The sequence below is a fragment of the Drosophila miranda genome (assembly GCF_003369915.1).
Source record: "Drosophila miranda strain MSH22 chromosome Y unlocalized genomic scaffold, D.miranda_PacBio2.1 Contig_Y2_pilon, whole genome shotgun sequence".
Classification (NCBI taxonomy): domain Eukaryota; kingdom Metazoa; phylum Arthropoda; class Insecta; order Diptera; family Drosophilidae; genus Drosophila; species Drosophila miranda.
Genome location: NW_022881614.1, coordinates 16908026 through 16926841, shown reverse-complemented (window position 1 = coordinate 16926841; position 18816 = coordinate 16908026). Strand labels below are relative to the sequence as shown.

At 48.5% G+C, this 18816-nt stretch overlaps 1 protein-coding gene and 1 long non-coding RNA gene across 2 annotated transcripts; one reads left to right on the top strand and one right to left on the bottom strand.

Moving 5' to 3' along the window:
• Nucleotides 1-12302: 12302 nt before the first annotated feature.
• Nucleotides 12303-15304, bottom strand: LOC117193290 (myeloid differentiation primary response protein MyD88-like). The gene is made up of 5 exons (XM_033398031.1): nucleotides 13936-15304; nucleotides 13578-13858; nucleotides 13340-13508; nucleotides 13083-13269; nucleotides 12303-13017 (listed from the first exon to the last, which is right to left on the bottom strand). Exons 1-5 carry the CDS (start codon nucleotides 14396-14398, stop codon nucleotides 12573-12575), a joined length of 1545 nt encoding a protein of 514 aa, XP_033253922.1. The 5' UTR covers nucleotides 14399-15304; the 3' UTR covers nucleotides 12303-12572.
• A 1389-nt stretch (nucleotides 15305-16693) lies between these two features.
• On the top strand, nucleotides 16694-17826 carry LOC117193291. Its single transcript, XR_004474561.1, has 3 exons — nucleotides 16694-17428; nucleotides 17499-17568; nucleotides 17635-17826. It is a non-coding gene; the product is annotated as an uncharacterized LOC117193291 (long non-coding RNA).
• Nucleotides 17827-18816: the final 990 nt, after the last annotated feature.

The window sequence follows — 18816 nt, the reverse complement described above, 5'->3', positions numbered from 1 at the left end:
CGCCTCTAGCAGCCTTTCCCCTCTGTCCACCTGGCGCCTGGGGAACCACTATACGGCCAGCGACCACGAGGCAGTGGTGTTCTCGATAGGCGGAGAAGGTGGTTGCAGACTGACCAGGGCAACGCAGACAAACCGGAGAGCAGCCTACAATCCCGAATCAATGCGGATTCCAAGGTTCTTGGAGGCGCTGAGGAATATGGAGGTCGGAGGCTCAGCTCAACAGATGGTCAACCAGCTTCTGGAGTCCCTACTGCTCGCATGCGATGCCAGTATGAGTCGCAAGAGGCCATTCAAGGGTAAGCAATCGCCGACCTATTGGTGGAATGACGAGATCCAGGAGGCCAGACGCACTTGCCTGTCAGCTAGAAGGCGATATCAACGGGCTCGCAGAAGGAGTGGCACTAGCTGGCCAAGGCTACAGGCGGAGTACTGCGGAGCTAAAAAAGCCCTAAAGAACGCCATCAAGGAGAGCAAGAGGGAGTGCTTCCTGCAGCTTTGCGACTCAGCCGAGAAGGATCCGTGGGGACGTGCCTACAAGACGGTAATGAAGCGAATTCATGGCAGCAACGCGGGGTCGCCGTCTGACCCAGACCAGTTGCGGACGATTGTTGAGGCATTGTTCCCATCCGGGGCTCACGGTCTTGCCAGCAGTGCCGTCGCACACCAGCCTGCATACTCGGTCGAACCGGTCACGGAGGACGAAATCGTCGCCCTGGCCCAAAGCTTAAAGGCCAAGAAGGCTCCAGGCCCTGATGGAATCCCCAACCGTGCGGTAAAACTGGCGATGGCATACAACCCGCACGAGTTTGCTAAGGCATTCACGCAGTGCCTGCGGGAAGGACTATTTCCGCCGCAGTGGAAGTTGCAACACCTGGTGCTCTTGCCAAAGCCAGGAAAGCCGCCGGACGATCCCTCCTCGTTTCGACCGATTTGCTTAATCGACTCGCTGGGGAAGACTCTGGAACAGATAATCCGTAGAAGACTAGACAACGCCGTCGAGGATGCTGGGGGACTTTCACCAAACCAATACGGCTTCAGGAGCGGGAGGTCAACGGTGGACGCCATAGGCAGGGTAGTTGACATAGCCTCCAAGGCAGTGGAGGGATCTCGATGGAAGGGCGGCAAGAAGGAATACTGCCTGATTGTCACCCTAGACATCAGGAACGCCTTCAATACGGTGAAGTGGGAGTGCATCCTGTACTCACTTAACCGGCGCGGTGTACCCCAATACCTTCAGGCAATCGTAAGGAGCTACTTCGCGGGAAGACTGCTGGAGTATAATACGGAGGCCGGCGCGCAGACTCACGGCATAACGGCAGGAGTTCCCCAAGGATCAGTGATGGGTCCCCTATTATGGAACATTGCCTACGATGGAGTCATGAGATTAGCTCTTCCAGGCGGATGTCAGCTAACCTGCTACGCAGATGATGTCGCCCTGACGGTGGTGGCCAAGCACCTGGACGTCGTCGAAGCAAATTGTGACACCGCAATCCAGCTGATTGCAGACTGGCTCCGCTCTGCGGGACTAGAGATAGCCGCTCATAAAACCGAGGCAGTATTGGTGAGCACCCGTTCGACTGTGGAGACCGCTCACATCAGGGTTGGCGACCAGAGACTATCGTCGAAACGAGCCATTCGGTATCTGGGCGTGATGATCGACACCAGGCTCAGTTTCCGTGAACACCTAAGCTACGTCCAGGAGAAAGCGGCAAACACGAGTCGGGCGCTGTTCCGAATACTGCTGAACACCCGTGGCCCGAAGCAGGAGAGGAGGATTCTGCTGACCAGTGTAGTCCGCTCAGCCATGACCTATGCAGCAGACGTAAGGGCGGATGGAATTAAAGTTGCCAGCTACGCTAGGGGCGTTAAATCCACTCATCGCCTCTGCGCGCTCCGGATCTGCTGCGGCTTTCGGACCATATCCGACGACGCTGCCCTAGTCCTGGCGGGTGTCCTTCCAATTGACCTTCTGGTGCTTGAGGAGAGGGCCGTGGCCGAGGCCATCCGGGCCGGCGCGGCAAGGAGAGACGCGCGCAAGCAGGCCCGTGAAGGAAGCCTCAGAGCATGGCAAAGCCGCTGGGACGGCTCTGATAAAGGACGGTGGACACACCGCCTGATTCCGGATGTCCGATATTGGATCGGCAGGCGACACGGTGTGGTCAATTTCCATTCCACACAGCTTCTGAGCGGACACGGCTGCTTCAGGCATTACCTTTGGAGGTTCGGCCACGAGAACTCGCCGAACTGCTCGTGGTGCGGCGACGCCACTGAAGACGCTGAGCACATCATTTTTCAATGTGGGCGCTTCTCACTTATTAGGGAGGAGTTGTGGCGAGCCGCCGGCGGGCAGCTCACGCCGAACAACCTGATCGAGAAGATTGTGGAAGACCCCATGGTATGGTCGGCCTGGAGCAACTTTGCAGCCGGCGCCATGAAGGAGCTGCGTAGGTGCGAGCGCCGAAGGAACGAGAGTGGCTAGGAGGAACCATGGTCCCTGCGAAGCAATGCTTTGCGGCCGTCCCGCAGAGACCCGGAACTTCCTGCCGGTCTCTCCAACTCAATACAGCTCCCTGTCTAGCTTTAGTTAAGTCCCAGGCTTATAAAATTTAATAAAATTAAGAGTTAATACAGAAAAAAAAAAAAAAAAAAAAACACACACACACACACACACACAGACACAGAACACATGCAACATTGAGAAAGAAAACGAGGGGGAACGTTGTGAGTTGCTGCGGATACCGCAACTCTACAGTTATACCCGATACTTAGTCAGTATGGCTCTCCTCCGGCAGACGCCGCTAATATTAAACGACACGACAAAGAGTGCGTGCGAGAGAGACAGAAAATCAGTCTGAGCGTGACGTCGGGCGCTGCGTAGCCACTGCAAATTGATTTGTTCCTTTTGGCTATAAAACTTATCTGACCTAAACCAGATTCAGCAATCTGATAGATATGGTCGTTATCTATGATTCTGCGTTTTTAGTTTTCTCGAATCTGCAATATTGTGGATGCAACAGATTTTCGTCCTTTGTGGGGGCGGAGATCTAACAGAAGTGCGGATACCAAATTTGGTTACTCTAGCCTTAATAGTCTCTGAGATTTGTGGATGCCCCAGATTTTCGTCCTTTGCGGGGGCGGAAGGGGGTGTGGCGAAATTTGGACACGAAACGGTCAAGGTCCGATATCACAGGAGTGTGGATACCAAATTTGGTTGCTCTGGCTCTTATAGGTTCTGAGATCCTTGAACTCATATTTTGCAATTGGCAAAACCGACCATGAAACCTGTGTGTTAGAGAGAGACAGAGCGAGAAAGAATGAAATTGTTTTCTTGATTCTGGCTATAATAATTATACGATCTGGTTGAGATTTTACACTCTAGAACATATAGTCATCCTCTACGATTCTGCGTTTTAGTTTTTAGTTTTATCGTATCTTTAAAAATGTGGATGCCACAGATTTTCGTCCTTTGTGGGGGCGGAAGTGGGCGGGGCAAAGTTTTGAAATATTCTTGTAGCAGTGACATATCACAGAAGTCTGGATCCAGAACATCGTTGCTCTCGCTCTTATAGTCTTTGAGCACTAGGCGCTAAAGGGGACGGACAGACGGACGGACGGACAGACAGACAGGGCTCAATCGACTCGAGAATATATATACTTTATGGGTTCGGAAACGATTCCTTCTGGACGTTACACACATCCACTTTTACCACAAATCTAATATACCCCAATACTCATTTTGAGTATCGGGTATAATTATAGATGTGTGTGCATCAAGGAAAAAAACACTGCCAAACCCGACATCTCACTGTAGTAGATCATCATAGCCAGATCATGTCCAGTTCCGTTACCCGTTGAGTTTAGGCTTCCCGATCCACTGTGATCGTTCGGGTGTCACGAGCAGCAACGGAAGGGGCCCCTCAGCATACAAATACATACAACCATACATACGAGTATAGGCAGAGTTAGGTAAGACGAAAAAAGCGTATCGATGTCATTGGTTAAGCTATAGAATTGTTATTGCAAATGCGAATGCAAATCGAAGTTGTACAGACGGTTTTCGGCTGCGATCGAGTCGAAACGAAGCACCAACCAACCAAAGCAATCGTTATGCCGCGTGACGATCGTAGCAGAACCTCCTCCCCGCCAAATGCAATCAACTGTTTTGCAAGTACTTGGTAATGTAATATCCATACCAGAAGGCATGCGGCAGGGGGATAAGCCTTAGAGTAAAGAGGAATATCAAGTCATTGTTGCAGGCAGCCGAGAATGATGCCACATTATGCGTTAAATTGTTTTAATAGTGCGAATATTACGAATAAATTGATCAATTAGCATATAGAACAAAACATAAAACAAAACGAAACAAAACAAAACAAAACAAAGAAGAAAACCAAACGACAAAACATATTGCAAATTGTTTTTATTCATTTTGTTAAGCGATAAACAAAGGCATTAAAATAAAACTAAACTAAAGAAAAGAAAAGAAGATTCAAACGAAGCGAGATTAATAACAAATATAACAGATTAACATTTATAAAAACAAATATATGTATATCAATCGGTATACACACACACACACACACACACACGCACCCGTGTGGTGAGCGGGCAGTAGAATACCACCACAGCATGTCACAGCTTGTCGTATGAGGCGACTAAGAAGACACGGGGATGTTCTGCTCCCTCTAAAGAGCCCTAAAGCACCTCGTAACCGCCGGCACAAGCCAGGTATCCCCCGGATAGGTCTAACACACTTGTGAAACACCTAGCTAATACGAGAAGGCGACTAAGACGGAGACCAGTAAAGTCTTAGGATAGGAACTGGACCCCCCTTTTTTTTGGATTGATGACCCCAGGGCTGACGGAAGCCAGCATTCTAGCACTTTAGTACGCGGAATGAAACCCCGCCGAAATGGCTGCTAGGTTAATGCTGCTTCTGCCCCCGTCCCGTGAAAAATTGGCAAATCTCTAAGCACGCTCCTTGTTCCGTAGCCATTAAATTGGACGTACAGGCTCAGTTGAGTCACTCCTGACTAGCGCGGATCCGGCTCTGAACTCCCGACCCCATAAGGGCGGGAGTCAACCCTCGCATGGCCCCCCTGCTTGCATAGACACCCAGGGGATCATAACGCGACTGTACAACAGACAAGGACAACGGCTTACGAGTTGGGACCCAAAAAAATGAGTAAAAGTATCACACCCATAACGACGAACGACTCAGAAGGCTTCAATAAAAGCAAAAAAATGGCGAGAACGCCAACTGGTAAGCGGACCGACGCCCCGCTGCCGGCCCTCCCTGGCCCGGAGCAGCACCAAAAAGCTCAGGGCAGCACAGCGCTGCGCGATCTAGGACGAGAGATCACGCAGCTAGTGGAGATGCTCGAGGATGGCAAGAGGCGATCCATACACCAACCCATGCGGGACTCGATCGAGAGAATAAGGGTGCTGTATGAGCTGGTTGCTATCCAGCTGCACGACGAAGGAGCTAAGGCGGTTATCAGGACCCACCAGTCCTCTCAGACGTCACCGATTTTCAGACCTCTCCCGGAGCCTAAGAGGAAACAGGCTGCAGGTGCACCAACACCCCGGACAAAGAGGACCAAGGCAGCGGTCGAGGTCCAGACCACACCAGGAGTAGCAGTTGAAAAGGACGCCCACGCTGAAAGGGAGAGAAAGGAGCCGGAGGAGACCCCATTTCTGACGGTGACCAACCGGCGCAGAAGGAAGAGGCCGCAAAAGCCGACTGGAGCGCTCGCGGACAAGACGCGACCAGACGCCATCGTCATTGCCACCAAAGGTGAAAAGACCTATGCAGAGATACTGCGCAAGGTTAGGGCGGACGAAACCCTGCGTGGACTCGGTGATGCGGTCGCCAGGATCAGGAGGACCCAAAAAGGAGAGCTACTTCTACAGCTCAACAAGTCGGGAGAGGAGACGGAGACGTTTAAAAGCCTGGTAGCCAATACGCTGAAGGAGCACGCAGAAGTCCGTAGCCTGTAGCACCGGGTGAACGTAGAGTGCAAGGACCTGGACGAAATAACCACCACGGAGGATATATGCGAGGCTCTGAGAAGCCAGGTGGAATTGGCGGAGCTGTCTGCGGATGACATCCAGCTGAGAAAGGCATACGGCGGAACCCAGACGGCCACAATCAGGCTGCCAGCGGAGAGCGCTCAAAAGGCTCTGAAAATAGGAGTCCTAAAAGTAGGCTGGGTAAGATGCAGACTGCGTGAGCGAATCAGCGTCACCAAATGCTTCAGATGTCTCGAGTTTGGGCATATGGCACGACAGTGCAGTAGCAAAGTAGATAGGTCCAAGCTGTGTAGAATATGTGGAAAGGAGAACCACCTGGCAAAGGACTGTAGCGTGGAACCACAGTGCATGCTCTGCAAGGGAACGAGCGCAGACTGGAAGCACGTGGCCGGCAGCGGTAGATGCCCCCAGTTTAGGAACGCCCTGACTAAAAGATCAGCATGAGGTGTACTCAGCTGAACTTAAACCATTGCGAAGCTGCTCAGTCTCTCCTGAGACAAGCAGTCAGGGAGAGGAAGACCGAAGTCGTGCTCATCTGCGAGCCATTCAGGGCGATACCAGGAAGCGGTTGGACCAGCAGCAGTTGCGGCAAGGCGGCCATCTGGGCCGTACAAATCCACCCCCAGGAGATATGCGCAGCCAACGAAGGATTTGTTAGAGCGAGGCTTAGAGAGGTAACCTTCTATAGCTGCTATGCCCCGCCGAGCTGGGACCTAGCGCGCTTCCAAAGTATGCTAGCGCATATAGCGGAAGACGCGCGCGGAAGAGCCCCCGTAATAATAGCGGGAGACTTTAATGCGTGGTCCGTAGAGTGGGGCAGTAAGGAAACCAACGCCAGAGGCACGTGTCTGCTCGAGGAATTTGCGTCCTTGGACGTAATACTCGCAAACTATGGCAGGAAGCTAACCTACTTCAAGGCGGGTCGAGGGTCCATTATTGACCTAACCTTCATGAGCGTCTCACTCCATAGGGGAGGTACGTGGAGAGTAAGCGAGGAGTTTACGTTCAGCGACCACCAGGCGATCCACTTCGAATGCGGAGCAGCAACGAAAAGACAGCTAGCCAAAATTACCGGACCTAAATGGAAGGGCGACCACCTGGATGTGAAAACCTTCACGGAATATCTGCGCAACGCCAGCTGGAGCCCTGCGCGAGAAACGGCAGAGGGCCTGGCTCAGAAACTGGCGAAGCTCATGGAGGAGGTATGTGATGTGGCAATGCCAAGAAGGAAGCCTTGCAAAAGAGGAGCGCCCTGCTACTGGTGGAATGCGGAGGTTAACCAGCTAAGGAAAGCCTGCCTACGAGCAAGACGGTGCTACCAGAGAGCACGAGGTCGGCCTGAGTTCGAAACCAGGGGAGAGGAACTCCGATCAGCGAAAAGAGCCCTTAAACGTGCCATAAAGGAGAGCAAGTCAGCCTGCTTCAGGCAGATATGCGAGGAGGCGGACGTCAACCCTTGGGGGACGGCATATATGGTCGTCACCAAGAGGACAAGGAGCCAGTCAACACCGGAAGTGACCTGCCCGATCCTGCTTCGTAGCATCGTGGAGGCCCTATTCCCACAGCACCCGTATAGGGAGGAAAGCGTCTCGAGCCAAGACTCCGAGCTGTGGCAACAGATTTCTGTTGAGGAGGTGATAGCGGCTACCAGGAGAATTGGGGATAAAAAGGCACCAGGACCGGACGGTATCCCAAACAAGGCATTGAAGCTTGGAGCAACCACCAGACCAGAAGTATTTGTTGACACGTTCAACAAATGCCTACGGGAAGGAGTGTTTCCAGAGCAGTGGAAAGTGCAGCGGCTAATACTTCTACCCAAAGGAAATAAGTCCCCGGAGGAACCATCAGGATACCGCCCAATATGTTTGCTGGATACGGTCGGCAAAACCCTGGAGAGAATCGTCTACAACCGACTGCAAGTTGTGATCCAGGAGAAGGAGGCCTTATCGGAGTCCCAGTACGGATTCCGGATGGCCAAATCAACGGTCGACGCCATCAAGGCAGTCACCGACATTGCATCCAGAGCGATCGAGGGAATAAGATGGAGATTCGGCACAAAGGAGTACTGCGCGGTGGTGACCCTGGATATCCGTAACGCGTTTAACTCAGCGTACTGGTCTCGTATAAACGAGGCGCTCGGGAGAATTGGAGTTCCCACCTACCTGCTTCGGATAATAGCCAGCTACCTGTCGGGTAGGGTACTGAGGTACGAGACGGAGGAGGGACCAAAGCTCTACAGGGTGACAGCCGGAGTTCCACAGGGATCAGTCTTAGGACCTCTACTGTGGAACATAATGTACGACGACGTCCTGAGACTCCAGCTCCCGCAGGGATGCACGCTTGTCGGTTTCGCTGACGATCTCGCCCTGGTCGTGGTAGCCATAGAGCTCCGATATGTCGAGGCGACGGCCAACGAGGCAATCCGGATCGTATCCAACTGGATGGAAAACGCGGGATTGGACCTGGCTGGCCACAAAACGGAGGCTGTACTCATCACGAGTCGGAAGAAGGTGGAGTACGCGACGTTTCGCGTGGGTAATGCGACTATTAAGTCGCAGGAGTCAATCCGGTACCTAGGCGTGATGCTGGATAACCGATTGAACTACCGGGCCCACATCGAGTACGTGAGTCAAAAAGCCTCCCATATGCAGGCAGCACTCGCAAGGATGCTCCCCAATATTGGTGGACCCAAGGCAGGTCGTCGCATACTCCTGGCGAGAGTAGTGGCCTCGATCCTACTGTACGCTGCGCCGGTGGGGTCTTCAACCCTATCCGGCAACATGAGTCTAAGAAGAAAGATGTCAGTGCCATATCGGCTCTGCGCTCTTCGAGTAGTGTCTGGATATAGGACGGTGTCGGATAACGCAGCCCTGGTCCTCGCGGCCATGATACCGGTGGATATACTAGCGCTCGAGATGACGCATGTATATGAAGCGCGCGCAGGGATGCGAACTAATGCATCGCTAGAGACCATCCGTGCGTCGGAAAGGCGGGCGTCGATAGAAAAATGGCAGGCAAGATGGGACACGGCCACAAATGGACGGTGGACCCATAGACTAATCCCGGACATTGAGTCATGGATAGGGCGGAGAAGCGGAGAGATGAACTACCACCTCACCCAATTCCTGACGGGTCACGGAGGATACAGGAAGTATCTACATAGGTTCAAACACGAGGATACTCCCGAGTGTCCTGAGTGTTCGAATGAGAGCGAGGATCCGGAGCATGTGATCTACCACTGCACGAGGTACCGCTCAAGTGCAGAGTATTTCCCACGACCAGAGGAGCTAATGGCGTTCATGACGGAGTCCGACGAGAATTGGCAGCGCGTTAGCAACACCCTAATAGCCATCCAGAGCGATCTGAGAAGATGCGAAAGGGAGCGACGCGTAGAGGAGAGTGCCTAACGTAGGCAACCCATCCCCGCGAAGTAATACTTTGCCCCGAAGGGGTAGTCCAGTTCGTTGACTGGTACGGGCCGGTCGCGTCTCTTAGAGATTCTCACCCGCCGTGGCGTATCCATGGAAAAAAAAAAAAACACACACACACACACACACACACACACAGACCACATGCAACATTGAGAAAGAAAACGAGGGGGAACGTTGTGAGTTGCTGCGGATACCGCAACTCTACAGTTATACCCGATACTTAGTTAGTATGGCTCTCCTCCGGCAGACGCCGCTAATATTAAACGACACGACAAAGAGTGCGTGCGAGAGAGACAGAAAATCAGTCTGAGCGTGACGTCGGGCGCTGCGTAGCCACTGCAAATTGATTTGTTCCTTTTGGCTATTAAAATTATCTGATCTAAACCAGATTCAGCAATCTGATAGATATGGTCGTTATCTATGATTCTGCGTTTTTAGTTTTCTCGAATCTGCAATATTGTGGATGCAACAGATTTTCGTACTTTGTGGGGGCGGAAGGGGGTGGGGCGAAATTCTGAGATATACGTTTTATAGTGAGATCTAACAGAAGTGCGGATACCAAATTTGGTTACTCTAGCCTTAATAGTCTCTGAGATTTGTGGATGCCCCAGATTTTCGTCCTTTGCGGGGGCGGAAGGGGGTGTGGCGAAATTTGGACACGAAACGGTCAAGGTCCGATATCACAGGATTGTGGATACCAAATTTGGTTGGTCTGGCTCTTATAGGTTCTGAGATCCTTGAACTCATATTTTGCAATTGGCAAAACCGACCATGAAACCTGCGTGTTAGAGAGAGACAGAGCGAGAAAGAATGAAATTGTTTTCTTGATTCTGGCTATAATAATTATACGATCTGGTTGAGATTTTACACTCTAGAAGATATAGTCATCTTCTACGATTCTGCGTTTTTAGTTTTCTCGTATCGTCGAAATTGTGGATGCCACAGATTTTCGCCCTTTGTGGGGGCGGAAGTGGGCAGGGCAAAGTTTTGAAATATTCTTGTAGCAGTGACATATCACAGAAGTCTGGATCCAAAACATCGTTGCTCTAGCTCTTATAGTCTTTGAGCACTAGGCGCTGAAGGGGACGGACAGACGGACAGACGGACGGACGGACGGACGGACAGACAGACAGGGCTCAATCGACTCGGCTATTGATGCTGATCAAGAATATATATACTTTATGGGGTCGGAAACGATTCCTTCTGGACGTTACACACATCCACTTTTACCACAAATCGAATATACCCCAATACTCATTTTGAGTATCGGGTATAAAAAATCATGAATTCAATTAAAGCAAAGTTTAAAGATCAAGGGCTCAAGTTTTGGGAGGAATCGAATCGAATTGAATAGGGAGGAGACGACTAATTTTCAGTTAAGGGCGAGGAGAAAGGCGAGAAGCGAAAAGGAATAGCGAGGAATGAGCGAGCGGATCGAGGAAATCGAGATAGGAGCTATTATTAAAACATTACGTTATATACATACATAATAATAATTATACTAAAAAGCATGGATAAACATTAAAAACATGTGACTAAGAAAACCACAAACACACACACCCAAAAAACGGAAAAAACAACTACAAAACAAACGAAAGCGAAACAAAAATTAAACACAAGTAAAAGTACATATAACATTGAGAATCAACTAAAATTAAACAACATTTCACGATGAGTAAAAACGTAAAATAAAAGTAATACAAAACAAAAACAAAAACGAAAACAAAACAAATAACAATAAAATTCGATTACAAAAACAAAAAACAACAACAAAAACAAGAAACATGAACAAGAAAATTACAACAACAAAAGGTTATTTATGATGCGATTTAAACAATAAAAACGAAAAATAAATAAAACGAGAAAAAAAAATAATACAAATTTAAACAGAATTTGAAATTGTCTTATAGATTAACCGGAACTGGCTGATAAACATCCCATCGCCATCCACCCAACTCACGGCTGATCGGCATATACAATACACACTATACAACGAGTATATGCATGTTGTGTACGTTTTTCGTGGGAGGGAATCCACAAACGAATCGCACTATTTATTAAACATCATCGAGAACTAAAGGTAAACATTGAGCAGTTTATTGCCTGATCGGGGCACAGGCACGCTCAACTCTCGGGGATCTTTGCTCATACTCGCGATACGGCTTACAGTGCGTTTCATAGGCGCATATTGTGAAGGTCGGGTCGCCACTTCAGTGATAAACGATTTAGTTCACTTCTAGAAATTGAAGTAATATTTCAACTTTGACTTCGGGGAAACTTTCAATCACACAGTAGCTATGAAACGTACTGTTTTTTCTAGGAGGCACAGGCACCCATTCAGGGCAATCGGCTACAATCAGTAAAGTAACAGTAACAGTTAAAGCTAAGGCCCTAATCATCACACAAAACAAAAAGTCAGCCGAAGAATTTGCTTAGGCAATTCAGAAACCGACAAAGAAGGGCATAAAGAAACAGCTCAGACAGTATACTATATATAGTAGACATATTCATACAGTTGTATAGTTTATATGTAGTTGTTACTCATCTTAGATAAGGCACTCATCGCCTAGAGGGGGGTCTGTGCGAGTTGCGAGAACAGCAACGCAACGCAATGGACTGAACTGAAGCGAAGTGACGGTTGTGGGGCACATATTGTGGTTCTGTTTATGGGGGTTAGTGTCGTTCAATTAATTGAATTAAGTAAGTCACTTATCGAACGCGTGACGAACAGTTAATTGTTTGCTTCGATTAGCAATGTGTTTCGCTGTGCACATTTAACCTCACTGACAATTGTCTGTTCATCAGATCATTCATCATATCTAGAATACATACTTTATCTAGGGTTCTGTGTGTCTGTGGCACATTTTTGTTTGTATGTATGTATACGGTATTGTCTTTATTCGCTGTTGTCTTATATAAGTTAACAAGTGCGTCTAAGTATATTAAGTTAGTTGGCTTTGATTAGGATTACACTAAAGATTATCACTAAAACATGGAGGGTGACGACCTTGACTGGGCTGGATTGGATTTTGGACCCCCGGACTGGGCGCAAGAATAGGGAATTTCTGAATTAAATGAGCTACTCTGCTGATCCCAGCCGCTTAGAGCTCACCCCGGGGTCTGCAGCTTGCTGCTGTTGCGCGAGAACAGCACCTTCTTCAGTATACTGGGCTGCCACTTGATGGAGCTCTTCTTGCTCTCCGACGTCATGGAGATGTTTGAGCTGCTGGCGCTGAGCGTGCGCTCGGGCTCCGTGACATTGATGGTGCTAATTGAGTGCGCATGCCGCAACGGTTTGCCGGTAGTGCCCTTCAGGTTACGCGGCGTCTTGCCAAAACTAATCTTTATTTTGCCAAACATCTTGTCCTTCCGCTTCGGCTTTGGCTCCGGCAGCGGGGCACTGGTGTCGCCTGTCATCGACACAATTGTGGCGTCCTCCTCCAGGGCCTTGTAGCTGTAGTTGGGCAAATCGGTGACGTCTTTGTCGTTGATCTGTATCCGTATGTTGGGCGTGGTCACCCGCTGAGGCGGCACCTCCTCCGAAGGCGAGGGTCTGTGCGGTGCATGTAGTGTACTTTGGTTTACTGAAAACAAGCCGGGAATGGAATATGAACTTACGTTTTCACCTGCCGCGTCGAGTATATGGAGAAGGCGTCCAGGTCGTGCAGCGATCGGGCCAGCTTGTCCCAGAAATTATATAGCTTGGAGTCGCCGGCGTACTTGATGTGTGTGTATATGCCCAGCGTCTGCGGTATGTGCATGTCGGACTTGTACAGAATGGGGATGATCTTGCGCGTGTGATTCTCTACAGGGGAACGAGGTGGACCTGTAATTGGGACTTCTCTCATCTGGCATGCACATGGCACGGCACTCACCGATCTGTATCTTTTGGGTGAAGTTAACGAGGTACGTGTTCTCTGGACTCCGGAGAAACTCCTCCGTGAGCACAACGATCAAGTGATTACAGCGGGTGGCCATGAAGTGGGACAGCTGCACGTGCTCGAAGGGCACTCCCATTAGCATGTCTCGGTGCCGCAGGAAGAGCTGAAAGCGGACTCCCCTCCGGTTATTTGGGGGTCACACACACAGACAATGGGAGAGATCGGGACTCACCTTGAGATTGTATCGCTCGGACTCCAGGTGGTTCATGATCTCCGTGGCGTGGTCAATGTCCGCCTCCGCGTACAAGACGCAGGCGTTGTATCTGGGCAGGGGCTGGCCCATCTGCACGCATCTCTGGTCATCGTCGCTCAGGATCTGGACGCTCTGACCCACTGTGATGTTGTTAGTGTTGGTATTGTTGGTGCTGCTCTTGTTGTTGTTCGGCGGGCGGTGGGCTTCCACCAGAGCCTGCTGCTGCTCCTGCCTCACATTGTAGCGCCTGGTGTCCTTGGCTGCACGGATCAGAGGGGGGATCATTTAAGATTAGCTAGTGACGGACATGGGGACGTAGATTGCGGCCGGCACCTACTTAGATTCTCCTGGATGTCATCGCACACATCCCAGCGATCGATGATGCCCAGGAAGTGCTCTAGATGACCGACCTTGGCCGTTCCTGGATTCCGCTGACTCCAGCTGCTAAGCACCAGATCCATTGGATTGTTTGCATATTCCTCGACGAAGCCGCGCTGGTGGGCCAGGGCGGCGATGCCCCGCCAGTCCCGCTCGTAACCCTCCTCCGAGTGGAGTACCTTTTTGCGGTTGAGCATGCGGGCCAGTTGATTGCGCGTTTCCGCACTTAGCTCCGATAGTGGGGTTTGATTAAAGCCCCCCGAGCCCGGCTCCTCCGGCACAGCCATGTTCGGATAACGATAACGCTGCTGCCGATTCAGATTCCGATCCCAAGCCAAGCCACTGACGTCAGTGGCGCTGCTATGGGTATGATGGCTATGACTATGGGTATGGGAATGGGGGTCGAGTGCTGCTGCTGGCATACAATTCGAGGGCGCATTCGCACTTGCCGTTTATTTGATTGGAATAATTGGTGTTTGTGTGCCTCGGATATTTATCAACGATAGCAGCAACCGTTTATCAGTGGGGATGGGGATGGAGATGGGGATGGGGACCAACAATAAAGAAAAGCGCGTGAGTGGCTATTGTTTTTTCGCTTTTTGGTTCCTCTTCACTTCACTTTTCCACACTCTTTGCTCTTCCGCCTCGTGAGTGTGTGGTCTGTTGTGCGGTTTGAGATCGCGGTCCCACGTTGCGGACGCGGGCGGATGGAACTGGATGTGACCGGGCGTACGCGCGGGGGCCGATGACGAACAGAACGGCCGTGCGCGAAATGTGCCGAGAGTGACCTCCAGCACCTTGCCGCGTCACCGTCACCAGAGAGCAAGCGCCGACCGTGTTGTTTATCTGTCTGCTCAGCCTTTTCGAGTGTCTGCGTTTTCGTCTGCTGCCTGCGCAGATGATTTTGTTTAAATATTTTTATACACCAGCAGCACTGACACTCACACTCACACGACCACTGCCACTAACACACACACACACACGCCTAAAACACAAAAATAAATTTTAATAGCGTTTTTCGAGACAGTCTGCGACCTGCTCTGGATGGATTGTTGTTTTTCTCTGCTGCGACTCGTTCTGGTTCTGCTTTTCGAATTTGTTTCTGCTTTCTGCTGCGTTGTCGCTCGCGCTTCTGCTCTTCCTCTTCGCAGCACTGTTGTTTATTTTGGTTCGTTTGTACTAAGAAAAACTATATGCACAGCTGCTGCTGCTTATATTCCATTCCTGCCCGATTTCGTGCACTATATTTGCTCTCCCTAATTGCCAATTAATTCGATTGTTCACTTTGTTTCATTTTCTGTTCTGCGCAACAGGCGATCGCAACCCCGGATAGATTATGTTTTACATTTTAACTACACATGTGCTACATATTAGCTACATATTGATGTAATTTTAAACAGCGACACCTGACGGGCGGAATGTTTATGTTTGTTAAAAAATACTGAAAAATACTACGAAATGTTAGAAAATACTCAAAATACAATAAAAAGTATAAAGTATGCAAGGTGTGTGAGCTAGACATGGTGTCTAAGCTGGCAAGCAAATACCTTCCGTCCCTCGGAAATATTTCTCTCCTTTTCAAAATATACCGTTTACCCGAATTGATTCTACCACTAACCATACAGTATATAGATGTGCCAGTTCATACAACGAAAGCGTCACACACTGGCTAGCGCGTTCCGTACCCCAGAGTGACGTCATTATGAGAGAGAGAGCGCAGAGAGAACATCTTTGCATGTGTTAGTACACACGCAATATATATTGTATTGTATATATTGTACATTATAAAAGATAATGTGTCAAGTGAGTCGGCATCAGAGTCTAAAATTTGACTTCCACTAACGAAGATGCAGAGTTAGAACTTTCGATAGAAGCAACAGATTTAAGTATCCAAGCCGCATTTAATGAGAATGCATTAAGATATTATGCAGAGTATTTATTGCATAAGCTGCTGAAAAAGTATGACTGCAATAAATGCTCTGAACTTTTAAAATCGTCCGATGAGGTCCGATGTTCTTTCGAGTATTTAATACCAAAGACTATACAATATCAAGATGTTGCATGAGCGACCAAAAAGCTGTTCTATGGCGGGTCCTAACATTAGGACCCAAAAGGCACGAGAGAGCGCGCGGGGTTTCAATTCCCTTTTCGCCTGTACTTCGTCTCTACCGCGACCCCGCTGCCCATCGGTTTCGTCTGTTCGGCAATGCCTTCACCAGCAACGAAATAATTCTGGACTCTCCAGCCTCAGCACCGTCGAAGCGGTGGTCGCGGATCGCCGATGTCTTTGGAGCGGCACAGTGGGACCTTTGACCGTCTCAGCTTGCTAAATTAGTTAGTGAATATGAGTTCAATAAATATTTGCACACTGAAAAAATGTTAAACTTTGAGTGCTTATACATATCTCCTAAACTAAAACTATCTTGAAAATTCGATTGGAAAATTCTCTATTAGATGCGTACATTAAATTTATCTAAAGCACTTATAAAATTTTTTGACTATTTCGGCTGAGTCCCCACTGTGCCGCGCCAAAGACATCAGCGACCACGCTGCCCTACGGTTTCGGCACGCAGCCACTGACATGCTATCACACCGACTCGACGCTGACCGAGGCATTGACGAAGCCGAGTAGCATTTCGGAGGCGAAGGTAGCGTAAAAGAGAATTGAAGTACTAGCCCCGCGCGCCCGTACCATGAAGCGTCAAACGAAAATTGAAAAAGCATTTGTTCCTCATGCAACATCTTGGTATTGTATAGTCTTTGTTAATACTCAATAAAAATGTTGGCTATGTCAGCAGTAGTTTGAAACTTAAAGCTCCTTCTGAAGATTTTTTTACATTAGTTAAAATTTATTTTGATATATTTAATCGGCATTTCGAGACAAAGTCTCACAAATTCAATTTAAAAAGAAGCATAGTCCAAAAATGTATAATTTTAACGTCAAAAATAGATAAATATGCAGACTGGTGTAAATTTTCCGATCCGTGCTTTGTACACCGAAATCATCTGCTCAATCATGTTGCATGCGAAGATATCGATAGGTGATACCCCATAGAAGCGGTGAGGAGGAAAGAAGTTTGAACAGAGTGGCAAGGCCAAAATTGAAGGGGAAAAGGTTAGCGAAGAGTGGCGCCACCTGGTCCTGGAGAGTGAGAGTTCCGCGCTCTCCGGAGCCGTTATGAGAGAAGATTTCCGATCTCATCCCATAACGGAGTCCCGAAGCCAACTCACCCATACCCCAAAGAAAAGAGAGCCGCCAGCAGACCGAATCAGGCCATGCCCTGAACCTAGTTCAAGGGCGATAGAAGAGAGAGCGATGGGGATCAGCGGCCCGGGAACATTAAACAGAGCAGCTAAGCCAAGAGGGGGTTCAGAGAAAGAAATTCCCGCAACGGAGGAGCATGCGCGCCGGACATAGTGATATAGTGATTTTTTTTGTTCTGAAAGAAAAAGTGAGTGGGATGAGGATGGAGTAGTGGCCATCACCCTGAAAAAAAAAGATAAATAAATCCGTGATTCCAGGGGATCCAGATCAGTGAGAGACCAGGAACCAGGACTAGCGGGACGGGAAAGAGACCCAAGAAGCATAAGAGTGAGTCCGCTCCAAAGGGGGAGTAAAGAAACCCCAAATTTATTTTTTTTGTTGGCCAATCCGTAGGGAATAGTTCACAGCTCCGCCAACCTGGCTTGCTTTTTGCTGGGCTCGAAGACACAATCCTGGCCACGAAGAGCGGGTCCCTCGCCCATTTAGGGAGAGCAAAAAAAAAGCATCAATCAACATATTTACTCCCATTATTTATTTTTGTTAGACGTCTCCATTTATATGTACATATATGTTAATCCCCTAATTTAAGTCCGCCCATATTATATCTATATGTAACTTATTTATATTTATTATATTAATTATTCCTATTTATCTATTTATTTATTAACCGCCCGTAATGATAAGATGAAAGACATGAATAGGCAGGCTTAGTGTAGCGATGATACCGTGTAAAAGTAGGAAATTTAAGTGAAAATTATGACGAAGAAAATGAATTGCTAAGCGTTTCATATGGGGGGAAGAGGAGCCACAGCAACGGGAGGGTAAGGCTGCTGCACATGGCAGGGAGATCCAGAACGTCGTGATTCGGATCTCAGGTAGGGTGGGTACGTCAGGGGTAAAAACATCGACACCTCGACCTGGTCCACGTCTGTGTTGAAGGAAGTTACTGTAATGTTGTTTGTCGAGTAGAGTCCGTTTGCAGTTTTTTTTGTCGGTTACTTTTGTTGTTTCAATTTGTTCGAGATGTCCAATTAGTTGGTATATTGTGCGCCCTGAGAGCTTGGGAAGTACCCAAGCCATGATTAAAAAAAATTGTAAATGGTTAACAGATAGGATGATAGGGAATCAAAATGCAAAATCATACGAGAAGAAGCTCAAAATTTTGCGGCAGTAGGATTTTTTATTTCATTTTGTAAGTGTATGTATAAGTTTATTATATTTTGCTTATTTTTTATTTTCATTTATGTATATGTATGTATGTACATATATCTAACAGATTTAATTTTAGGCGGGGAACATGGTTGTGACTTAATTATTTAAAAGTCTTGAAATTAAGTCATATCAAGTCGACTCAAAGGTCAGATTAATTTTTGACCCCATTTAATATATAATGGCCTCCTCGTGGTGTTCCCTGGGTACCGATCTTTAATCGGGATCCAATTTGAGCGGCGACTTTAAGTACATATGTATTTACGTATATATATGTACATATATGAACATTCTTAAGGCATTCTATTTATAGAAAGAAATATATATATTTATGCATATTTGTTTAAGTATATTTTCTTATATTGT